Genomic DNA, 25,337 nt, shown 5'->3' on the forward strand with positions numbered 1-25,337 from the left:
TGTAAAGTCAGCCTATATACAGTCTTCTCTTGTCAGTTACCTTGTATGTTTGACAGCTGAAACATAAGACAAGGAGAGCCCGTGTATTTTTGATAGTCGGAGCTGCACAACTCCCCAAAAATTATCAATAATTTTTTAAAAACACAAGGACATTTGCACACATTATAAAGGGCCAAAAACATAATTAAAATATTTTTCCTCCCCAATTTGCAGAAATGTGGGGAGGGGAAAAAAAAATTTTAAGGCCGGGAACCATGATGTGCAGCAAGGTCTTCCCGTGTCGAGGTTCATCATCATGGTTCCCACAGCGAGGGGGACTTGGTGGCAGACAAGATGGATTCTGCTGCCAAATCCCCTGGGATACCTGCCAGGGCCAGTAGAATGACCAAGGGGGAAGGAAGGGGAGGCCCACCCACGGTCAGCCCAGTCATCTGTTACCTTCACCGTGGGTTGTTCCAAAGACAACCCACACTGCGTGCCTTATTTCGCAGGGTGGGTTGTTGTGTTGTATGAACTCAGCCTCTGTCTGTCATCAGTTAAGTCTCCCACACCCTCAGTTTTTTTTTTTTCTTACTACACAAACATGAGGAAACCTGAATATGTATTGGAAGGAATGATGCCTGGTGGTTGCAATGGAGTACTGATAGCACTTTGAACACTCCAAAAGTGCAACATGGATACTTTATGTATTGCTTCTCTTATGATTCTTACGACATTCCATTTGAATGAAATTCCTTCTCCTTGACAGGTGATCAAGCCAGGAACTTTTTTTTCCAGTCTGGTTTACCTCAACCAGTTTTAGCACAGATATGGTAAGTTCTGACATTTCAGCAGTTCTTTGGGGGCAAAAAAATGTACAGACAATATGGGAATATGCTGACATTTTGCTTTTAAATTTCACCTGTTTTATTTAAGATGTGCTATAAATCTTCTGTATGAGCACATTTGATAAAGTGACTATCTTAGAAATAATGAGGCCTTTGTGAAACCATTTTTTCAGTCCTAAAGAATTAAGATTCTTTTCATTTCATTTTCAAATCCCCCTGAGCGATTTGCAGAGTAAGCATCAGTATGATAAACTGTATTTGATTCTATAATTAGAAGTGAAAATACATTCTATATGTAAAAGTGTTTGTCATGGTCTAGAGAAGAGCATTTAGGTACCGAAATCATAGGCGAGTATAGGATGGGACTCTAAGAACCTTTTGTTATGTTACAAGGCTTCTGTTTGCAGTATCTGTGGTTTAAAACTGTTTTGATAGCCATGCTGATGTGTGAAGGGTGGTTGTAGATTAAGATGAAAATACATTATTTTTAAATGTTTTATTTTGAGAATGTATGTTGGCATTCTTAAGTTCCTGAGAAATTTGTAGAATTTATCACTGGAGCATCTACTTGTCTCTATAATTCTTTTACTGGCCTCTTTACAGGATTTGTGGTTGGCAAGCCAGTAATCCATTAAGAATCATCTTAAGTAGGCTTTCAAATCAAACTCAAATGGTTCTGAAGACAGTAGCTAAATTTAAGTAGCCATAATCTGGATTACTTATAATTTTGCTGTACTTGGATATTTACACTGTCTGAAAACTATATTAGGTGTACCCTCCTCTGTGGGGATCATTCATGTATAACACAATTCCCACTGGCTTTAGGTAGTATTTTCTGAGTGGATAAGAGAAATATGTGAAAATGGACATTACAACAAATGTCAGATGGAGGTAAAATTAACCACGGTAACATACCATGCAGGCCTTTGCATTTTCAGTGTAAAATTAGACATATCCCTTAATATGCTACATTTCAAATATGGCAATATGTAAAATCATGTGTAGATATGAAAAATCACCTGGGCAGAGCATGTCAAATCACAAATGGCATTCGCCCAATTTAAGAGTGTTCAAGAGTGCTGTTGTACTTTTTCATGGCCCATCCATTTAGACCATAATGATATGGTCAAGAACCATCTTTGTGAAAATGTTAGAAGGCAGAGTGCAGAGAGGCTGACAGTAACATGGAGCAGAGCTAGAAATGGAGGCATTTGCTGTCTGGGCCCATTCCCTCATTACATTCCAGAGATACATCTCAACCCATTATGCATGTTGGGCTCTGTCATGCCCATTATTTTCATGCCCATTACCACCAGAGAAAAAAGTAATGAGTATGAATTGATCTGTACCACATTTATTTTAACTTGGTATCTCCCTGGGAATGTTATGTGCTTAGAAACAATGGAGACTTTGGGTGTTCGGGTCACTTAGTGAGTTTCAAGGTCATATACATTTGAAATGTATATAATGGCGATGAATAGGTAATTACAAATGTAGTGATAAAAAAGCTTCTTAAATATGCAGAGAACTGGTAAGGTAGTCTCTTGGGTAGGCAGGGAGACCAGGGGAAGAGAGAGCATTATAAGTCTTAAGAGAACAGTGTGGAAAACAATGTATTAGAGAACTGAACTCAGAGGGTCTAACTTCTAAGTAAACATGCATATAAAAACAAGAAGCTGAGCCAAAACATTGGTATTTTGTCTAGTACTGTGTTTTGTCCAGTGGCTCTTCAGGCAAAGTCTTTTCCTGAGTCTAGTCTAGTCCCAGTCCTACTACAAAATATTTTTTTTTAACTGAAGAAGTCAGGGATTGAACCTGGGACCTTTTGCATTCAAAGCCTGTGCTCTGTTACTGAGTTCCCCAATAATGATAAGGCACTGTGGCTGACCATGGGTTATGTCAGCCCTGCAAAGAAGCCCACTGTTGTTATGCCTATATTGCTGGGAAGGAGAAAGTCAGTAGTATATGACAGACCTGCAGGGTAGTCCAGTGTTACTATCCAGTCTGTTGGTTGTTTGCTGTTTTTAGGGAAATGCAGTTGTGAGGCTATGAAGTTAACAACTATGCAGAAATCTGAAGGAAGTGAAAAAGGGAGGAGATAAATTTAGGCTGCAACTGTATGCACACTTACCTGAGCTGGAATTGCATAGGCAGAGAGTCAATATGTGTCTTTCTGTAGTATGTGGGCAGAATCCAACAGGGCGCTTACACCTCCACCAATTCCCTTACACCCTGCCAATTTCTGTCTGCAAGCGGGACCCACTGTTTGCAGAAGGAAGCTTTAGTACTTCTGGGACAACTGGAAATGAATGAAAATGCTCGTTTCTGGATCAGGGCAGATTGGTGGAGCTCACATAAGGGAGCTCCGCCAACCTGCCCCAGTTGAGAAACGAGCATTTTGGCTCATTGCAGGGCTTCCCCTGTGAAGTACTAAATTGCTGTTGAGCAAGTGCTGGGTACTGCTCGCGCAATGGAATTGGGAGGACCCACCGCTGGCATAACAGAATCAACAGGGTACAAGACAATCAGTAAAGGCATAAGAGACCCATTGGATTCTGCCTAGTGTGTATGTGTTTGTTTCCTTTGTGTGCTGTATGCTGTAAAAGGAGAAGTGAAAACAGGAGCTTGTGTTTGTATGTGGGTTCTCTACCATGCACAAGTGACTAGAGTCTTTTGCTTGCCTGAAATATGATTTTTCACTAAGATATGGAGTAAAAATGTTTTTGCATTGTTTCAGAATAGCTTTCTTTGACTGTTTGTGTGTGTGTGTGTGTGTCTGCCTCCATGCCCACAAATGTCATGTGCGCATTTACTGTTGGGAGCCCGCTACAGCATGCTAGCCTCAGGGCCCATCATGACCTTCATCCAGCTCTGGGAGTGAGGATGGGAAGAAATTGAAAGTAGGCAGTATTACACTGTTCCTTTTGTAACTGTGATCTTACAATTTCTGTGAAATCTTATATCATCCACATTTGTGGAAAAGCTAAGTATTTTTAACATTGCCAAAGTAATCATTTCCTGGACTTTGTATTTCCATACTTCCTCTCACATTCACAATCCTTTAGCGTCACTGACATCCAATTCAACTTTGACTGAGAATGTTCTGAGTCTAGAAGGCGATAAAGCAGGCTTCCGTGAGGGTTGATAATTGTGTTCAGTTGTTTTAATAACACAAGCTATTAAAAAAAGAAACAGCTTTAAGTTTGGATTTGAAAGGTGGTGTTTCACTGCTGACAGAGCATGGGCTACATAAGACACTGGTGGTAACAATAGCTAAGACAGTATTCCAGCTTATTTCTTATTACTCTGGTAAGACTTCATACGCTTTGGTTTGGTATAGAAGGAACATCTTTTCCATTCTGAAGTGGAATCAGGAATCTGACAGCAGTGCCTTGTGGCATCCACTTCATTTCTTGGTGAAATGGTTTGCAATCTTATATGGAAGGTGATACATTTTATTCTTCTACAACTTTAAAGTGCTTCATTCAACGTATGTTGTAAACAAACTGTGATATTAATTTAAGAGTCACAACCACATTCGAATACACTTTCAGATTATATTGAGTAATCTGAAGGTTATACTGTCTAGTACATCAAAATAATAGTTTTAGGGAACCATTGCAAGGTTGTATATTAGATATTCATGGCTGTATTTTTAATATAGTAGAAGAGATGGAATGACATGTAGATGATGCCGTTATGGTGGTATAAAGTTTGAGAAGGATTTTTCCCCATAATAAGAAAGAAAAGCATGAAATATCAGCAAAGTGGCCATTCATATTTCAGGCTAACTATTACAGCTGCTTGCTGTTAAATTTGAAAGCATTCAAACGTAACATTTAGTGTGTCTGTTAGCCTTGCAAAGTAATACTCCTTATAGTAATGACAAACATCTGTAATTTCTGCTTAGAAAAGTAATGACAAACATCTGTGTGATTGTTTTATGATAATATGTAAATCCACCCAGGTAACGTTTTTGTTATTGAATGAACTAAATATATAAATACAAGCTACCTGCCTTTCAAATTAACTTATACATACACACAAAAATAGTTATAAAAGATATATGTGGGACTGTGGATGGCAGTCTTCTGGTCCCTATCTGTTGATGACATGGACCAGGCTCTAGGTTCTTCCCTCCAGAGGTAGGGAGTAGAAGGAGCTGCAGATAGACTGAGTAATGGTAAAAATGTTGACCCACAGAAACAGCCCCTCTGTTGATCTTTTACAGATGGGTATTAAACTATTGCCCCTTCATGGATCACTGCCTTGCTGTGGTGAAGGGGCTCGTGTAACTCAGTGAAGCCATAAGCTATGCTGTGCAGGGCCACCCAAGACGGACAGGTCATGGCGGAGAGTTCTGACAAAATGTGGTCCACTGGAGAAGGAAATGGCAACCCACTCCAGTATTCTTGCCAAGAAAACCCCATGGAACGTATCAAAAGGCTAAAAGAGATGACGCCGGAAGTTGAGCCCCTCAGGTTGGAAGATGTCCAATATACTACTGGGGAAGAGCAGAGGGAATTTCCAAGTAGCGCCAGAAAGAGTGAAGCGGCTGGGCCAAAGCTGAAAGGACACTCAGCTCATGGATGTGTCTGGTGGTGAAAAGAAAATCCGATGCTGTAAAGAAGAATATTGTTTAGGAACCTGGAATGTAAGATCAATGAATCAAGGTAAGCTGGAGGTGGTCAAACATGAGATGGCAAGATTGAACATCAACATCTTGGGAATCAGTGAACTAAAATGGACAAGCATGGGCGAATTTAATTCAGGTGACTATTATATCTACTACTGTGGGCAAGAATCCCTTAGAAGAAATGGAGTAGCACTCATAGTCAATAAAAGGGTGGGAAAAGCAGTACTGGGGTGCAATCTCAAAAACGATAGAATGATCTCAGTATGAATCCAAGGCAAACCATTCAACATCACAGTAATTCAAGTCTATGCCCCAACCACTGAGGCTGAAGAAGCTGAGGTTGATGGGTTCTATGAAGACCTACAACACCTTCTAGAACTAACACCAAAAAAAATGTCCTTTTCATCATAGGGGATTGGAATGCTAAAGTAGGAAGTCAAGACATAACCGGGATAACAGGCAAGCATGGCTTTAATGTACAAAATGAAGCAGGACAAAGGCTAATAGAGTTTTGCCAAGAGAACAAGCTGATCATAGCAAACACTCTTTTCCAACAGCACAAGAGACGACTCTACACATGGACATCACCAGATGGTCAATATCGAAACCAGATTGATTATGTCCTTTGCAGTCAAAGATGGAGAAGCTCTATACAGTCAGTAAAAACTAGACCTGGAGCTGACTGTGGCTCAGATCATGAGCTTCTTATTGCAAAATTTCAGCTTAAATTGAAGAACGTGGGAAAAACCACTAAACCATTCAGGTATGACCTAAATCATATCCCTTATGAACATACAGTGGAGGTGAGGAATAGATTTCAGGGATTAGACCTGATAGAGTGCTTGAGGAACTATGGACGGAAGTCTGTAACATTGTTCAGGAGGCAGCAACTCAATCCATCCCAAAGAAAAAGAAATGCAAGAAAGCCAAGTGGCTGTCTGATGAGGCTTTACAAGTAGCTGAGGAAAGAAGGGAAGCAAAAAGCAAGGGAGAAAGGGGAAGATATAGCCAACTGAATGCAGATTTCCAGAGAATAGCAAGGAGAGACAAGAAGGCCTCCTTAAATGAAGAATGTAAAGAAATCGAGGAAAACAATAGAATGGGAAAGACTAGAGATCTTTTCAAGAAAATTGGAGATCTCAAGGGAATGTTTTGTGCAAAGATGGGCATGATAAAGGACAAAGAAGGCAGGGACCTAAGAGAAGCAATTGAGATTAAGAAGTGGTGGCAAGAATACACAGAAGAACTATACAGGAATGATCTGAATGTCCCTGATAGCCATGATAGTGCGGTCACTGAACTTGAGCCGGACATCCTCGAGAGTGAAGTCAAGTGGGCCTTAGGAAGCATTAGTAACAACAAAGCTAGCGGAGATGACAGTATTCCAGCTGAGCTATTTACAATCCTAAAAGATGATGCTGTTGAAGTGCTGCACTCAATATGCCAACATATTTGGAACACCCAACAGTGGCCACAAGACTGGAAAAGGTCAGTTTACATTCCAATTCCAAAGAAGGGCAATGCCAAAGAGTGTTCAAACTACCATACAGTTGCGCTCATTTCACATGCCAGCAAGGTGATGCTCAAAATCCTACAAGCTAGGCTTCAGCAGTATGTGAACCGAGACCTACCGGAAGTACAAGCTGGGTTTCGAAGAGGCAGAGGAACTAGAGATCAAATCACCAACGTTTGCTGGATCATGGAGAAAGCAAGAGAATTCCAGAAAAACGTCTATTTCTGCTTCATTGACTATGCTAAAGCCTTTGATTGGCGGATCACAACAAACTGTGGCAAATTCTTAAAGAGATGGGAGTACCAGACCACCTTACCTGTCTCCTGAGAAACCTGCATGAGGGTCAAGAAGCAACAGTAAGAACCAGACAGGGAACAACCGATTGGTTCAAAATTGGGAAAGGTGTACGACAAGGCTGCATATTGTCACCCTGCTTATTTAACTTATATGCAGAGTACATCATGAGAAACGCCGGGTTGAATGAATCACAGGTCGGAATTAAGATTGCTGGATTATCAACAACCTCATACGCAGACAATACCACCCTAATGGCAGAAAGCGAAGAGGATCTAAAGAGCCTCTTGTTGAGGGTGAAAGTGGAGTGTGCAAAAGCTGGTTTGAAACTCAACATTAAAAAAACGAAGATCATGGCATCTGGCCCCATCACTTCCTGGCATATAGAAGGGGAAGAAATGGAAGCAGTGACAGATTTTACTTTCTTGGGCTCCAAGATCACCGCAGATGGTGACTGTAGCCATGAAATTAAAAGACACTTGTTCCTTGGGAGGAAAGCTATGGCAAACCTAGACAGCATAGTAAGAAGCAGAGACATCACCTTGCCAACCAAGGTCCATCTAATCAAAGCTATGGTTTTCTCAGTAGTAACGTATGGCTGTGAGAGCTGGACTCTAAGGAAGGCTGAGCGCCGAAGAATTGATGCTTTTGAACTGTGGTGCTGGAGAAGACTCTTACGAGTCCCCTGGACTGCAAGGAGGTCAAATCAGTCCATCCTAAAGGAAATCAACCCTGAGTGCTCATTGGAAGAACAGATCCTGAAGCTGAAGCTCAAATATTTTGGCCACCTAAATCGGAGAGAAAACTCCCTGGAAAAGACCCTGATGCTGGGAAAGACTGAAGGCAAAAGGAGAAGGGGACGGCAGAGGATGAGATGGCTAGATAGCATCACTGATGCAATGAATATGAACTTGAGCACACTCCGGGAGAGAGCGGAGGACAGGAAGGCCTGGCTTGCTATGGTCCATGGGGTCACGAAGAGTCGGACACGACTGAACGACTGAACAACAACAACAATTAAACTATTGTCTAAAAATAGCAGTATTTATTAAACTATCATAAATATGTTACATACATGTGGAACCCCTGTGATAGTTTAATTCTCTTGACTATGTGATATTTTTAAATTATTTAAGCTAAATTATTTAGGCAATTTGGATATAATTCTATCCTTCCAGTTCTATTATTTCTCAAAGTTTCAGAGTGATTAAATTTGGGACAGAGTTGTATTTGTTAAATCCAACTTTATACATGGGAAGAAGCTTGTGCATTTACTAATATATGACACCAGAACTTCTGACTGGGAGATGCCAAAATCTACCTAACGAAGGGAGTATCTGTCAATCATGAGGCAAATACTATAAAGAATTTGACCTCATGGGACTTTGGTATTGGTGTGGGGAAGGGTGGAGTAAGAATGACATTATGAGGATTCTAGGGTTGGGTAGGGAGCATTGGGACAGAAAGAGGAAGTTTACAATATAAGGTTTTACTATCTTTTCCACTGTTAAAAAATAGTGCCCTTTTCACCACTTAAGCTTCTTAAGACAGCCTACTTTTTGTTCCTTAATTTGTCATACAATCAAGTGGTTAGTTGGTCTGACTGTTTCATACCTGAGTACTGTTATCTAACAGAACATATATTTACACACTGACAACTTATTTTCTGTATGGGACATTAATTTGAAGGATTAATATAATATATTTGAGGGATTAGGAATATTAACAGAAGTTTAAAAAAAACAACCAAGTCATCTGAAGGTGGATGACTTTATAGATTACTTGAGCCTGCCACCAAAAGAATATATACCCATGTTAAATTCTTCCTCTTTCTCCTGCAACGTTTAGGCACACATACCTGCGCTGCAATATCATCATATACTTTTTTTTGCTAATCCCAGTTTGATATTCTTGGTTGCTGCTTGTGGCAGAAGGAAATGTAAAAGGAGTTGATGTTGTAGTATGCATAATAAGAGTATAAGGGAGAAGTTGATATGGACCAGGTCACCCATAACATGTTGTTATACTCAGAGTCTCTGTGCACTAACTTTCTCTTTACTCTGTACAATTTAGCAAAATTACACATTGTTTTTAGTCCAGTTAACAATATAATTTGATAATCGAGTGAAATGGCTTGCAGATTTAGGTTTATTGATAACATAAATGTAACAAATAACAAGCTAACTATTTTGCTTGTGCTCATTGACCCTTGATCTGCTCTCTAAAAATCTGTACATGTGATGGTTGAGAAAAATGTTTGGGGAGGGGCGACGGCTCAGGGATAGAGTACATCTGCCTTCCCCAACCTGGTGGGGAACCAAAACCAAAAAATGGTTTGGATTACAACTCTCAGGATTCCTGACCATTTATCATGCTGGCTGAGGCTAATGGGAGTTGGTCCAAAACATCTAGAGGGCATCAGGTTGGGGAAGGCTGGAGGACATGCTTTAGATCCAGAAGGTCACAGGCTCTCTAGTTACAAGGCTCTTGGATAGCAAGAATTGGGTAGTGGGGAGAGAGCTTTACCTCAGACATTGGAGACCTGCTGCTGGTCACAATACGTATGACTGAACTAGCTGGATCGGTGGTGTTACTTGGTATAAGAAAGACTCATATTATGATCAAACATTGGAATTGGGATTTTTGTTTGCTTCTGGAGGAGTTTAAGGTGGTTGGGTTGGGGTTGATGTTTTTTTTTTTGGTTTTTTTAAAATGTCACTTGGTTGTTGTAGGGCTCTGGCAGATATGAACAATGATGGGAGAATGGACCAGCTGGAGTTTTCTATAGCTATGAAACTTATCAAACTAAAACTACAAGGTTATCAGCTCCCTTCTGCCTTGCCTCCTACTATGAAGCAGCCTCCCATTGCCATTTCAAGTGCACCAGGATTTGGTAAGAACAGACTTGATTTATCCTTGTGTTCTATTCCAGTACTACTTAAGAATGTTCTAGTTTTTATGCATTGAACATCTTGTTATCCCATTTAGAGTGCCCTCCAATGCAACTGTAATCATAGTTGTGATCTGTACTCCTATTAGGAGTGTCTTGCTCTTTGTCCCCTCTTCCATTTTTTATGTTATAGTCTGCCCTCAAAAGTCATAGCAACTATGCAGCCATTGCAATAAGAAATATTCTCAAATGTAATCTTAAAGGCAATATTCTATGACTTTTTTCCCCATATGGCTGTGCAGGAGGATGAGGGGACCGCATGAGCCCAAGTGCAGCTTGTGCACGTAATGTGAAATCATGGCTCGCTGCAGCCCCTGTGTTTCGAACACTTAAGCACACCAAGTTATTTCTTTTGTTTCCTGCATTTTTTGCTATATTTAACAGAATAAAAGAGGGGTTTTGCTCTAATAAACTATAGGTTTCCTTCATATGTTGCCACTATTCTGTTCTAACAGAAGCTTCAGGCAATTCTCCCGCTATGTTAGTTTACTCTCTGTGTTAGGCTCTTCACATGATACTAAATGCTGGAGGTTCCCTGATTTGAGAGTATGTGTTCTCAGCTTAGCACAAAGTAAATCACTTTTTAAAGCAAATCCTAGTGTCTCTTTTGTAGGCATTGCATTTTATTTGATGGAAATTTTTCATTAGGAGACATGTTGCCCTTTCCCTGATAACTGGTGGGCCTTGTCAAGGGCTCCTTGGAGGGCTCTCAGTCTAATCTAGTAGCCAAGTCCAGACACAGACAAAGGGATTCTTTTCAAAGCTTTATTCTTCTTTTACAACTTAACAGCTCTACAGGTAGCAACTAGATCTGAGCAGCAGTACGAAGTTAGAACAGTTGGTCCCCGTTTGAAGGGCAATTACTGGCAGACCCCTGAATATAAGGACTAGGGAGAATCCCTCCCCTTTTCCCTTGGATCCTCTGGGCGCAACCGTTCTTTGAGCGCGAACCGTTTGGCACCGCTCTCTGCGTCTGCGCCGCGCATCCCCCCCCAGTCTGCTATCTGTGCTGAGTCACTCCCTGGACTGCTTTCTAAACTAGGGATGTGGGTGGGAGGAAGCTCCGTCAGCTGTTGGTCCTTGGAAAAAAGGAGCGCGGTCCTCTCTCGAAGGAGCGACTGCTCTTCCTCAGCATCAGAACTACTCTGGGATTCTATGGGCTCAGTGTCCACCCTGACAGGCCTTCTGTGGTTGTTGTGTTGTTCCATTTTCCATTTCAGCCTGCACCTCAGTGTTGGACTTTTTGGTCTGGTTTAGATAAAATGCCAATCTCCTGTTTAGTCTTATATGCACAAGCCTCAGGCTTGTGCACTTCCCTCACCACAAGGCAAAGATCACTTCCATTTTCAACAGTGGTTTATCAATACATCCAAAATCAGGAGAAACTGTGGTTAGTCTTAACTATAGTTTATGGAAACAAGCCAACTCCAAACCGTGGTTGTGAAGTTGGCTTGTTTCAATAAATCCTAATTAACATTAAGCACATTTTGGCGAGTTTTGAATGTAACGATAAGCTGCAGTTAGTTAATACAGACATGAAAGCTTCCGATCTCCTCATTGTGGCCATTCTGGGGACAGTGAGGGAGCTGATGAGCCAAAAGCTCATTCACATAATGCTAAACCATAGTTTTCTATGTCTGAACAAGGCCATTGTCATATTAGTCTTCACCTTGTAAATGACAGTAAATTTGAAACTATCTCTTTCTTGTAGGTATAGGTGGTATTCCAAGTATACCACCTCTTACAGCTGTTGCTCCAGTGCCAATGGCATCCATTCCAGTAGTGGGAATGTCTCCACCTTTAGTATCTTCTGTTCCTACAGCAGCTGTGCCTCCCCTTGCTAATGGAGCACCAGCTGTTATCCAACCTCTGCCTGCTTTTGGTCACCCTGGTATGCTGAATTACTGATATTAACTTTACAAATTGATTTGTAATTCTCCATATAACTAAAAAAATATTGAATATACTATGAAACCAACCTTATAATGAAAAGTTAACCAGTTTTCGCTTTTTAAATGGAGGAATCATATGTTTATTTATTAAATCAATTAAATTCTTCCTTGAGCATTAAACCTTAAAAACATTAAGAGGTTTACCTCCTGAGTTGATAACATACTTTTTGTTTTATTATTTTGTATATGCAATACAAAAATGTGAACTTTTATAAATTACATTTAAAAACAGAAAAATTTTCAGAAAATTTGAGATTAAACAATAAGTTCCAAGAATATATTAAATTTAAATATCCAAACATTTGTGCTGCTGTTAATAAATACAAGATTAGTTCATGTATCTTTGCAGGAAATAAGACATTTTAAATAATTGAGCAAACATAGTGGAGGATCTGAGAATAACTGTATATGGAAGAGTTCATTAATGGCGTTAGCGGTGTTCCACTTCTGTAAGTTGCCTCTGCGCAATTTCTCCTCCTTGCACTGCTGCAATCTGTAACACATACCAGGCCTTTCCTGATGGTCCCTCAACACTCAAGAGAAGCTTTTTGGGGAATGAAAACAGCTGCAGTGGGAGAGAATGGGTGGGGAATTCATCTTGCACCATCACTTCTCTGAATGCAACCCATAGAAAATAAGGAGCCTTCGTTAAATAGATAAATCCATACATTGTTTGAAATTTCCATTTCTAAATCCTTGTTACTTTTAGAGAGATACTTTACAGATGTAAACAGTTTCTATATCTGGAATAATTGTGTACTGATCCATACTGCCCTATCTGTAACAGCTCATAACTGTGTGTTATTTTTACATGAATTCATGTTATACTTTTCAGAATAGGGAGTGTACTAATATTTTACCAATTTTAAGTGAATTTCTTAAATTAGAAGCTCAAAGTAAAAGAGCACCTATTAGGGCAATCATCTTTTGCTTAATTGGGTCTGTTCGTTACATAATCCTTTAATGTTTGTTTTTCTGCTGTCCTTATTTTTATCTCCTTGCTCTCCTGTAGATTTGGGGGTGGGGTAGTTTGTTGCTTAGGATTTTTTAAATTGTTTTTGTTGTAAGCAATTTTGGGGCCATTTAATGACGAAAGGTGGCATACTAATTCTAGAAGTAACAGCTTGTATTTTGGTAATTGTAATTCAAGATATATCATTAACTGACTGGGTGTACTTAGCATTTAATTTTATTGACCTTAAAACATAATTGTTATGTTGCAGCTACATTGCCAAAGAGTTCTTCCTTCAGTAGATCTGGTGCAGGGTCCCAATTAAATGCAAAACTGCAAAAGGCACAATCATTTGATGTGACTGGGTAAGTATGCCTGTTCTTCTTTATGCACTTGGCGGCATTGTCAGGGATGGCAGTCTTGCAGCTACTCAGGCACAAATGTTCCCATTCAATTCAAGGAGGCCACTTGTAAATAAGTGGTTTCTGGGATGTGACCTTGGAATATAATAGTGCAATTCAAATGCATGAAGTCTGAAGTTAAAGAATGCATTTCTGTTGAAAAGCATGTTTGTATCTAAGCACAATCATGTATAGTCTGAAATACACTTCGTCCTCTTTGTGTTCTGAAAATATATGTTTTCAGTATAAGAGATAAAATGTGTGTGCTGTCTAGAAAACTAATTTGTGTGGATCGCATTTCTAAAGCCTCACAGAAGTAGTTTTGGCAGGATATAATTTATATTACTGTGAGTTCTAGACTGGGTTTTCATTTTGTCATCTTACCAGTGTTTTCATTTTGTCATCTTAGTCTCCCTGTCTTCCTGCCCTGAATTTTTCGCTAAGGCTTTTTTGTCTGTCTAGCTGGGATGTTATGGGGCGGCAGCGGGGAGGGGGAGGAAGGAGGCTGGAGAGGCTTCAGGATAGCTCATATCCTGGCCTCTCCAGTCTCCTCTCCTCCTTACCCACCGTAATGCGCCCTTCCTTGACTCTCCAAGGTCAAGCAGCCACTGTGGTTCTTTCTGCGCCAGCAGGGAGAGGGATTGGGTCTCCATTTCCCCATTCTGAGGTTGGAGTGCTGTCTCCAACCTTGAAGCTGGGAATCCACACAACTCAGACATTGTCTAGGGGCCACAGGATTGCTCCCTTAGGGTGCAATCCTGTGCATGTTTAGACAAAAAAAAGTTCTGCAACTCCCAGCATTCCTCAGCCAGCCGTGCTGGATGTTGTAGGACTTTTTTTTTGTCTAGACATGCAGAGGATTGTCCCCTTAGACTCTTAAAAACAGAAGAAAGGGGAAGGAATAGGAACTGGCAGTGCAAATTATGTCTTACACGAATTTTGGTAAATTTGGTAAACGTAACAATTACATTTTAACTTAACTTGAAAGAAATTCTGGGCAAAGTGAATAGGGCACATGGTGAATTATCCAGACATGTTTTGGATTCAGGCCAGGACTGCATTAGTAGCTGTGGTGGACAATTTTAGTTTTGGAGACAGACAAGAGTAGTTGGTTCTCCAAGATCTCTCAACGGCTTCGATACTAATCACCAGACCATTTTGAGGGGACCCAGTACCAAAAACAACAGTTTGTCAAGAGTGAATTCCAAAAAATTGTCCAACTTCCATAGAATCATAGAATAGTAAGGTTAGAAGGACCATCAAGTCCAACCCCCTGCTCAATGCAGGAATCCAAGTCAAAGCATCCCTGACAGATGGCTGACCAGACTCTTGAATGCCTCCAGTGTGGGAGAGCCCACTACCTCCCTAGGTAATTGGTTCCTTTGTCATATTGCTCTAAAAGTCAGGACGTTTTTCTTGATGTTCCGCCGGAATCTGGCTTCCTGTAACTTGAGCCCATTATTCTGTGTCCTGCACTCTGAGATGATCGAGAAGAGATCCTGGCCTTCCTCTCTGTGACAACCTTTCAAGTATTTGAAGGGTGCTATCATATCTCCCCTCAGCCTTCTCTTCTCAAGGCTAAGCATGCCCAGTTCTTTTGGTCTCTCCTCGTAGGGCTTTGTTTCCAATCCCTTGATCATCTTTGTTGCCCTCCTCTGAACCGTCTCCAGTTTGTCTACATCCTTCTTAAAGTGTGGTGCCCAGAACTGGACACAGTACTCCAGATGAGGCCTAACCAGTGCTGAGTAGAGGGGAACGAGCACTTCCCGGGATTTGGAAGCTATGCTTCTCTTAATGCAGCCCAAAAGAGCATTTGCCTTTTTTGCAGCCATATCACATTGTTGGCTCATATTCAGCTTGTGATCAACAACAATTCCAAGATCCTTCTCGCTTGTAGTGTTGTTGAGCCACGTATCCCCCATCTTGTAACTGTGCATTTGGTTTCTTTTTTCTAGGTGCAGAACTTGGCATTTATCCCTATTAAATTTCTTTCTGTTTTCTGCCCAGCGGTCCAGTCTGTCCAGATCATTTTGAATTTTGTTTCTGTCTTGCAGGATATTAGCTATCCCGCCCAATTTTGTGTCATCTACAAATTGGATCAGCGTTCCCTGCACCTCCTCCTCCAGGTCATTAATAAAAATGTTGAGGAGCACTGGGCCCAGAACTGAGCTCTGCGGAACCCCGCTCGTTACCTCTCCCTAGTTTGAGAAGATCCCATTGATAAGCACTCTTTGAGTCTGATTCAGTAGCCAACTGTGGATCCACCTGATAGTTGTTTCATCTATCACACTTTTAGCTAGTTTGCTAATCATGGGGCACTTTGTTGAAAGCTTTGCTGAAGCTAAGGTATATTATGTCCACAGCATTCCCACAGTTCACAAGGGAGGTTAGCTGATCAAAAAATGAGATCACGTGTCTGCTCTGGCTGCTAATATGGTTTTGAGCAAAGTTCAGAGTGCTTGTTATGACATCCAAAAACCTAAATGGCCTGGGTTCAACATAATCTACGGAGTGCCTTTTCCTCTGTGGATTTCCCCATTCTTCAATATCAGGCTTTCCTTTAGGTACCTCACCCTTGGGAAGTTAGAACAAGGGCAGACTCAAATAGAGTCTCTTCAGTAGTGGCGCTAACATGCTCAATTGTGACATCATACCAAATCATGACTAGGGAAGCGTAACTGCATGATATCAGATTTGAAAAACCACGATTTGCAATCATCTGGCAAACCAGGAACATGTTTTTAAGTGTGTTTGCAGGCCATGATTTGTGCTAATTGTGGTTTTACATGATGGCCTGGTTCGCATGGAACGACAGCCCTCTTTTTTTTAATTAAAAAAATTAAAGTGGGTTGTCATGAAGGATCACTACCACTGCAAGCAGGAAAAGCTAAACCCAGGGATGCTGCATCCCTAGGTTCTTTGTTGTAACATGCAAACCAGGAATGCTGGCTTGTCAGGAGAGAAACAAGCTTGAGTTCCTGGTTTGCACATAACACTAAATAAACCATGGATGGAAGGTCCATGGGTTGTTTAGCTACTACCACCTGCAGTGGGAGTGATCATGCAACAGCATGTTCCCTTGTTCAAGACAACCCACAATTTTAAAAAACTGTGGCTTGTCGTTATGTGTGAACTGGCCAGATGTCTGAGTGGATAAACTGTAATACAGCTGTTGATCCTTTTCTAGAGGCTTCCGCACCATAAAAATGGGAGGGCTGAGCAAATGGAAAAGAACGACAAACAATCCTAACCATGGGTTATCTATGCATTTCGAAGTGCAAACCATGTTTTGGTGTGATCTCTGAGTTGAGCCTGTCTGGAACTCTCACTTGTGGTATCCCAGTAGAGCCTTTTACCTATTTTTAGAGATCAAGTCATACTGTTTCACAAGCTTTTAATCTGTGATTCTTGTTAGCTGGCATTTTAGCTGCTATTCTAGTAGTGTTATGATTTTAGTGACAATTGCATGTTTAATAGTGTGATTTTACTGTACACTGTTTAGGCACTGGTAATACTGGTAGAAAGGTAGTAGAGAACACCTTTTTTAAATGAAGTTTGAAGGAGAAAAACGGGAAAGAAGGCAGAAAAGTTTGAAGAAGAGCAGTAGTTATTAATATGTATTAAAATAACATTTTGTGTGAAAGGTTTTTGGCATATGCTAAAATGAGCATAACAAAAGAAGATTCCTTTTGACAGCACAATTATAAGTGGAAAATGCAGATTTTTAAAAAAATACTTTTTTTTTAATTTGGTGGAGAAACATGCTGATTCTGATAAGTGCTCTTAGTGACACATTCAGTGGTGTTAAAATTTAAAGAACAAGTGAGAAGCTGTTTTTCAAAAAAAATCTTACTGTAAATTAGAACTTGGAATCCTTTGAGGTGCCTTTCTTTATTTTGCTCTGTTATGTTTTATTATGATGGAATGATATTGAGATAGCTGTCTCTGTTTTTATAATTCCAGTGCATCTCCAGCAGCTGAATGGGCTGTTCCTCAGTCATCAAGACTGAAATATAGGCAGCTATTCAACAGTCATGATAAAACAATGAGTGGACACTTAACAGGTATTAGAGCATGCTTTTATTTTAAAGAATTATTGTGAACCTTTGTGGTTTTGTAGCTGCTGCTAAATACACTAGAATGGGTGAAGTGGAGTGATTAAGAGGAGAGGTCCATCAATGGGATATTAGCCATGATAGCTAAATGGAAGTTAGGTTCACAGGCCATATGCCTCTCAATATCAGTTGGGGAACAGTCGGGGACGGCTGTGGCCTTTTGGTTGTGCTGTGGACCAGCATCTGGCTGGCCACTGTTGGAAACAGGGTACTGCACTAGATGGACCCTTGGTCTGATTCAACAGGACTCTTGTATTCTTAAGAGGATAAGCTGTAAGCTTGGAAGTCTCCAGTTTAAGTGTCACCTCTGCTGTCAACTAACTAGGTTGCCTTTTTACCCTGTCTTTTCATATTAAAAATGCTCAAGGAAGCTTTCAACATACTTAAGAACATCAATATCTCAACCCTTTAAAAAGAAAATTACAGATTAGAAGACGGGAACATTATTATTAGGTTTCTTTGACCATAGCAGCAAGAGAATGCATCTTTCTCCACTCCCATTCCATCATTGTGACTGTTAGGATGAAGGACTCTGATGGGCTCGCACTTTACATAGATGTTGCAATGTACAGATTCAATCAGTGCAGGGTAAATATAACAAGTCATATGAATGTACAGAGATCATCCATCTGTTCCATGTGTGAAAGCAGTATGACAACTGATCTCCCTTTTTATTCACTTTTGCTGTTATGATTATTGGGCATCTGTAGTACTAAATCTACTTTTGGTTTAGTATGAAATGTGTTAATACACAGGACACATCAGTAATGCTAAAAAACCTCTTGCCATATAAGATTAGGCAAAGCTCCAGATACCTATTGGTTGTCCAAAGGTGATAAATCAAGCTGCTCATGTTTGCCTTGTCCTCAAATTACTTTTATAAAGTAGAACAAGCTTTTGTGTCCCTCAACTAATTGACAGAGTCTGTTGGCAGGCCACGGTTGGTAGTACATATATTGCATAATTGTTATCACATCATAGGGCTGCTGTTGAAGACGGTTCGAAAGCTTCAGGTGGTCTATAATGTAGCAGCCTGCCAGTTAACAGGTGTGGACATGTCAGCTGTTTTGAAGCATTTCCACTTGCTTCCAGTTGATTTCTAATTCAAAAGTGTTGGTTCTTATCTTTTTTAAAACCCTAAGTGGTTTGGGTCCTGATTTTCCACAGAATTGCTTCTCATGTATGAGCTACTTTCTTTCCGGTCTTTATATAGATTTGTAGTGCTGTCTTTTTATTCTTGTCTTACTTTATTTAGATTATATTGTGTTATGGACATTTTATTGCATTTTAGTTTGTGAACCACTTTTGAAATTAATATGAATGTATCTGTATATGTATATACATGTGTTTAAATAAATCTGAGGAAACTGTTGGCTTGGTGTGGTAATTGGCTGTGGCATGGGGCTGCTTCATATATACTTCATGGCAGCAAATGTTTGTGTTGCCACCAAGTGTACTCTGAGGGAACTGTTAGCCATATGACTAGATACAAATACAAAAGAGCATACCTGTAGAATGTGAATGTTTAACAACATGTGTTTGTCACATGAAAGCACATATGTTTTTGATGTGCACACATATATGAGGCCATACTCAGGGCACAAAATGTGATACAAATCTACATTCATTCATTTATTTGGAGCATCTCTCCTAGCCATAAAAATAGGCTGGCAGCCTTCAGAGAGGTCAACATAGGGCAAGTTTTTGTGTTTTATTTTCTCATGGAGATTAAAAGGTTCCCTCTAAAAAAAAATGGATAGGCTCAGTACTACTGTTTATGTTGAAAAAAGGTTCAGTAAGCCTGTCGCAGAGGTGACTGTTTGGATGTCATATATTAAAATGCGAATTTATTTCTGTTGTTGCATGTTATGTTTCTGTTAGGTCCACAAGCAAGAACTATCCTTATGCAATCAAGCTTACCACAAAGTCAGTTGGCTACAATATGGTAAATATTTTTCATGAAATTGTATTAAAGCATGAGAGCTACACATCTCTCCATCATTCTAGTCTTCTTTACTTCACTGTGAACTTCTTCAGTTGTCACTCTTCCTTTTACTATTAAACTGGAATGTCACACACAATTCAGTCTGTACTTTGCAGTACTAAGAATTATTTTAAAAGATTCTCTGTGTTAGAACATTCTCATGTGTAAGAATGAATATTATCTTAATTATAAAGTATTTTAGTTTACTTATCTTCAAAAGAGTTTCCTGTTTTGCTTAAATTCAACTCTACTGTTTAAAGGAATAAACTTGAATACCCTGTGAGATTCTCAAGGGCTCCTATTTAAGTTTCACAGGATTAAATCAATAGGCTTCAGTTGGCAAGACTATTGGGCAGGAAGGAGAAAAACATGCTTCCGTCAAGAAACTGAGGCTACTGGTGCAGGTTTACCCCTTACCCTAACTGTATCCCAAGTATCCTAGCCCTCCCGCATATAAATGAATGGCACATGAACTGTCACAGTGTTCTCTTTTTAAAAGGGCTCCCAGTACAAATACCTACACGGTCCCAGGAGGAAAACAAAGTAGGAGAACAAGGAAAGAAATGTTAGAATAGTGATAGCAAAAAAACCCATTCTTGCATATGGAGAATGATTAATACATAGGAACATATGCTCATCGGAAGGGAGTGGGTCAAAGGGGGGCAGCTCCTTAAGAGCATTTGTGTAAGTGACATCTTCAGCTTCCTCTCTGGGCACTCGCTCACTCTCCCTTTTGTGATAGCTAAGTAATCACTGTAGTAAGGAGTAAGTCCAGCTGATATAGGAGCAGCTGTGAAAATGGTCTTCTCTACTTCCCTTTCCTGGCTTTGATACCAGGGGAAACAAAAAATGTACTTGGATCTCTTTTTCAATAGGAATCTTTCAGACATTGACCAGGATGGAAAACTGACAGCAGAAGAGTTTATTTTGGCTATGCACTTAATTGATATGGCTATGTCAGGACAGCCATTGCCACCCGTGTTGTCTCCGGATTATATTCCTCCTTCATTTAGGTAAAATTGTTAAAATTTTGATTTCAATCCTGAACTTTATGATCAGTTAGCTAGAAGTCTTTGTGTGTATTCTGAGGAATTCACTAAGCAAAGGATGTAATGCTATACTCTCCTGTGTGCAAAAAGCCTGCCATATTCATTTATTGTTTTCTTTGTTTAATTGTTATATTGAAGGATGCAATATCGCGGTCACTTTTCCAGATTTTCTGGTGAAATAGGTTTTGAGTGAACATAACATTTTAAAAATGCGGCTGAAATCAAATCTTTTCTTAGGCCAATACACACAGTAATTGTGTACAAAAAAAAGCAGTCCTTTGTAAAAAGCAGTGTAAAGGGGGGGATGTCATGTCATCACAAATGCTTTTAAAGTTGCGGTTGTGTGGAACACTGAGGTGCAATCTCATCATGAATGCATCAGATGAACTGTTCGTATCAAAGAGGATCAAAAACAAGTAGCCAGCCAGGCGCTGTGGTTGTGTGAGTTGGCCCTCCTTGAAACCTGCTTTTGTGGACTGCTGTGCCACAAGGAGAATATAAACTCTGCCTGGAGCTACAATAATAGAAGTATCTGCTGTATTCTAGTTTTATTGTTGAATGTAACTTTATAGTCACATTACTGGTTCACACATTAATGTTCCCTTGATAGATCCAAGTGATAGCTTGCAAATGTAACTGCTATCACAGACTGTTATCTCAAAACACACTGCCTTGTTGTAAGTCGAATCAACCAGTTTACACTCAGCTATGAATTAATTATGAGGAAGCAAGTAATGTACGTGTTATATTAACTGACCTATACTTGGTTTCCAACTGAGACCTGCATTATAGCTTTACTTATGCTTAACATTCTTGAACCTTAATTTTATATGAGTAAATTATCAGCCTGCACAGTTATGTAGGTAACTAAATGATAACATTAGAATTAATAACTATAGCATTGTGCATGCACACAGTTTAACCTATTAAACCCTCTTCTTACTGACAGAAGAGTTCGCTCTGGCAGTGGCATCTCAGTCATAAGCACAGTGTCTGTAGACCAAAGGTTACCAGAAGAACTAGTATTAGAAGAAGAACAGCAGCAACTGGAAAAGAAATTGCCAGGTGAGTGGAGTTGTAAATGAGTGAGATTGCAAATGCCTTTTCTGGAAGATACTAAAATGCTTTAGAGAAAAAAGTATTACTTGGAGTCAATAGCTTAAGTACTGCACTTCAGAGAAGAAATGCGCTTCTGCAAGTTATAATTTTGATTAATTGTATTGGGAACAAGAGCACCAGTAGGTCCATTGATAAGAGAACAACCCTCATATTGATCACTCAAGTTGATTCCAGCAACAGAACATGAAAACTGCGCATGTCATGGTCACATTCATAATTTTCATTTCAGCCATTCTTTGAGCCCTTTCTGATGTTACCTTCATGATTGCAGTGCGTCTCCTTTCCATACTGCAAATACAATATGGGCCATTATGGAGAAGCTGGCAATAGAGCTTCTTCCTATAGTGGTGCCACCCTTTTTTGAAACTGAAATGGGAAGGAGGTGTGTCATGGACTCCTTCCACATCATCTGGGCCTTCTGACATTACTTTTGTGGTGTAGGAATGAATTGCGCTGCAACACCTCCAATACTGTGAAGATCACATCAGAAGAATCCCTTTTGATTAGTTGGGTCCTTCTTGGTATATGTGTATATTTCATTATTCAGTGGGGAGCGTTCTCTTTCAATTATTCCTCTATGAAGCCTTAATTAAGGATAGTCTCATATTTGCTAGATACTAATTCCCATTTGACTGCAGCAAGTATGTATGATGACCAGTATAATATATGGAAGGGAAATGCATGTTTGAAAACATGGTGGTAAAACTTATACCCAAGTGCTAAGTGCTTTTTCCTCGACATGTTGGGGTGATCACTATCACCCCAATGCACAGTGCACAGTGGATAAACAGTGGATAAACTGGAAATTTCACATAATGCATGAAATTGCATTTAATTCTAAAACATTGTAGAGTATACTATATCTTGTGTGAACATCTATAAGAATAGTGAAATGAATGAAGACCAGATGTATGTTCAGACTTTTAAAATTTTAGAGTATGTTACAGTTGGATTATATAATTTTATTTTTATATATAAAGCTATATATGGATGTAAAGCAACTGTATTCTTACTGTAATATTCTTTTTCTTAAAGTTACATTTGAAGATAAAAAACGTGAAAACTTTGAACGTGGCAATCTAGAACTCGAAAAGCGAAGGCAGGCCCTTTTGGAGCAGCAAAGAAAAGAGCAAGAGCGCCTTGCACAGTTAGAAAGGGCAGAGCAGGAGAGGAAAGAACGTGAACGACAGGAGCAGGAACGGAAAAGACAGCTGGAGTTAGAAAAACAGTTAGAAAAACAGAGAGAGTTGGAACGCCAGAGGGAAGAGGAAAGGAGAAAAGAAATAGAAAGGCGTGAGGTAAATGGACAATTTCAGAAGAAATATCTACTTGTCTAAAAACAAATTTAAAAGGTATATTGGGGGATATTATCATGCTTTTAAAAAACCTGTATACGGAAAAATCAGTTCTTTAGCAAATTGTGGCAGGAAGAAATTATCTAACTTCAGTGCAACATTTCCTCAAGGACAGTCTAGAAAACTACCCATTTCTTCACTTGGATCTAAGAAATGATCCTGTGAAACTAGGGTCCATATTGAATCGAATTCACACAGATTCATGTTGGCTGCTTCAGTAGCCACACTGCAATGCTGGCACCCAGTTAATTTTCAGGGCAGCAAAATGTAAACTACTTGTATTGCCCTTTTAGCACTTTACGTAGCTTGGAATTGGGTTATATTAAGGATGTTCTTCTCCTGTATGCTTTATTCAAGACAGCCATACTCTGAATCCCCCCCCCCCCACACACACACACACCATCTTCACAGTTAAGACAGGTAATTCTCCCTTCACTATTTCAAGAGAGGCCTGCTAGGCTTGCTCTTGATTGAGCTTCTATAGAATGCAAACTCATGGCTCCTTAGGCAGGCTTTTCCTGATCAGCATATTGCCTGGCATTTACGTAATAGTAGTTCTTACTGTGGTGTTTTAGTTGTAAGCCACTCTGAAAGCTTCTTGGGTCTATATGTTTCTATTTTTTTTACTCTTGGGTTTATATGTTTTTTTTAAACAAGATAAAGAACAGCCAATGTTACTTCAGCCAATGGAAGTGACTAGTGAGGGTTTCTTTTTTTTTTAACCCAAGTTCCCTTTCATCCAATGGTGAAAACTAATATGATTGTTGGAATTAATACATTATATAAAACTTTCTAGTAATGCACAGCAGCCTGCTCTAACATGAAAATTGCCTGGAAATGGCATAATGTCTCAAAAGCCTCTCATTCCCCCTCTACCTTCCTGTCGGTATATTGCTCAAGAGCAGTAGTAGCATCTGAACCAAGATGTTATCATTTGGATGGGGGAACTCTGGCTATTGTACCTTTATTCACTAACAATACAATATTCAGAGTAACTGAGATAGTTCATATGCATAGTCTCAGAATCTCCTGATTTAGATGTTACTTTTTACATAAGCATGAAAGGGCAGGGGAGGAATAGAAGGAAGTACAGGACCCCAGAGTCCGTTCACAATCTCGCTGCACATACAGGGTTGGCCGAGAGAGGTACATCTGCACAGGCTATAAGAATGTGCTGTTAACATAAATCTTGGTTCTTCTTTGTGATCTTTGTGCATCACACATATGGGGGCTCTGCACCTGCATGGAGCCCTGATTCAAGAAGCTTCTGTAGCTGAGGAATATTGGCGGGAACCTTCTCCAACCAACCCAGCACACATGTCCATAGTGGGTTCCCACTTACTCCCTGAGTTACCTTTCAACTGCCATTGTAATCACCTCATTAGGGAACTTCCTTGCATTCAGTCAATCTGAGAGCGTTTTTGCTGGGAGTTTCTTCTTTCTTTTTCTTCTGTCTACCATTCTTCCTCCTTTTACTTCATTTTTAATTACTTTATTGTTTCAGTTTTGCAATCTAGCAATCATCCAACTGGTGTATGGTCCTCTGGACTCCTTTTCAGAAGTGTGTCCACTGTGGGAGCAAGCTACTTCCAACCAACAGACATTTCTTGTGCCTTTTTTGCCTCGGAGCATGGCATAAAGTAGAAGCCTATGCACATTGCCAGGCATTTACGAAGCAAGCCTGAAGGAACTGATCTGATCAGCTACAAGCCATTCTTTGGAGAAGGGCACTGGAGAGTGAGGAGATGCCTAAGGAGACTATGGCTGAGCCTTCTACTAGCCTTGCTGAGGGCATGTCTGCCTCGCTGCAGCCTATACAAGTGTCAGAGTTGGAAATCTCCCCTTAGTCTAGCTCAGACATCGAGACAGAGTCCCTGAGCAGACAAGATCAACCCACACCAGGGTGGTCATTGACACTTTTGTTGGCAAAAAAGCTAACAAAAAGACCAGAGCTGCAAAATAGACAGCTTTGCTTCTGATGCTAAGAAGAAGAAAAAGACAAGCTCAAGAAAGGCAGCAGAATTGGTACTGGACTGACAGCGATCAGCAGCTCTGATCACAATTCCCACTCCTCCACCAGTGCTACAATCCCCGATACCAGTGGCTGCATTGGTCCCAATGCAACAACCGATTCCGATTGCATCGACATAGGAGGGTGAAATCAGAGACGTTTCCTTGATCCAACACCCC

General features: G+C 40.1%; 1 protein-coding gene across 7 annotated transcripts in view; it reads left to right on the top strand.

Moving 5' to 3' along the window:
* ITSN1 (intersectin 1) overlaps positions 1–25,337 on the top strand; it is a 136,571-nt gene that overhangs the window by 26,075 nt on the left and 85,159 nt on the right. For 2 of the 7 annotated variants that reach the window (XM_084843665.1, XM_084843664.1), the window contains 9 exons: positions 749–812; positions 10,003–10,163; positions 11,932–12,111; positions 13,396–13,489; positions 17,489–17,589; positions 19,522–19,585; positions 20,500–20,637; positions 21,623–21,738; positions 22,828–23,090. In XM_084843665.1, coding sequence (XP_084699791.1) covers positions 749–812; positions 10,003–10,163; positions 11,932–12,111; positions 13,396–13,489; positions 17,489–17,589; positions 19,522–19,585; positions 20,500–20,637; positions 21,623–21,738; positions 22,828–23,090 — 1,181 coding nt within the window. Of the gene's footprint in view, positions 1–748; positions 813–5,429; positions 5,501–10,002; positions 10,164–11,931; positions 12,112–13,395; positions 13,490–17,488; positions 17,590–19,521; positions 19,586–20,499; positions 20,638–21,622; positions 21,739–22,827; positions 23,091–25,337 lie in introns of those variants that run through there. The other 5 variants (XM_084843667.1, XM_084843666.1, XM_084843670.1 and 2 more) reach the window with 4 other exon arrangements.

This window comes from Heloderma suspectum, chromosome 3 (assembly GCF_057233095.1).
Source record: "Heloderma suspectum isolate Gila_16-S chromosome 3, 16-S_ref, whole genome shotgun sequence".
NCBI lineage: Eukaryota > Metazoa > Chordata > Lepidosauria > Squamata > Helodermatidae > Heloderma > Heloderma suspectum.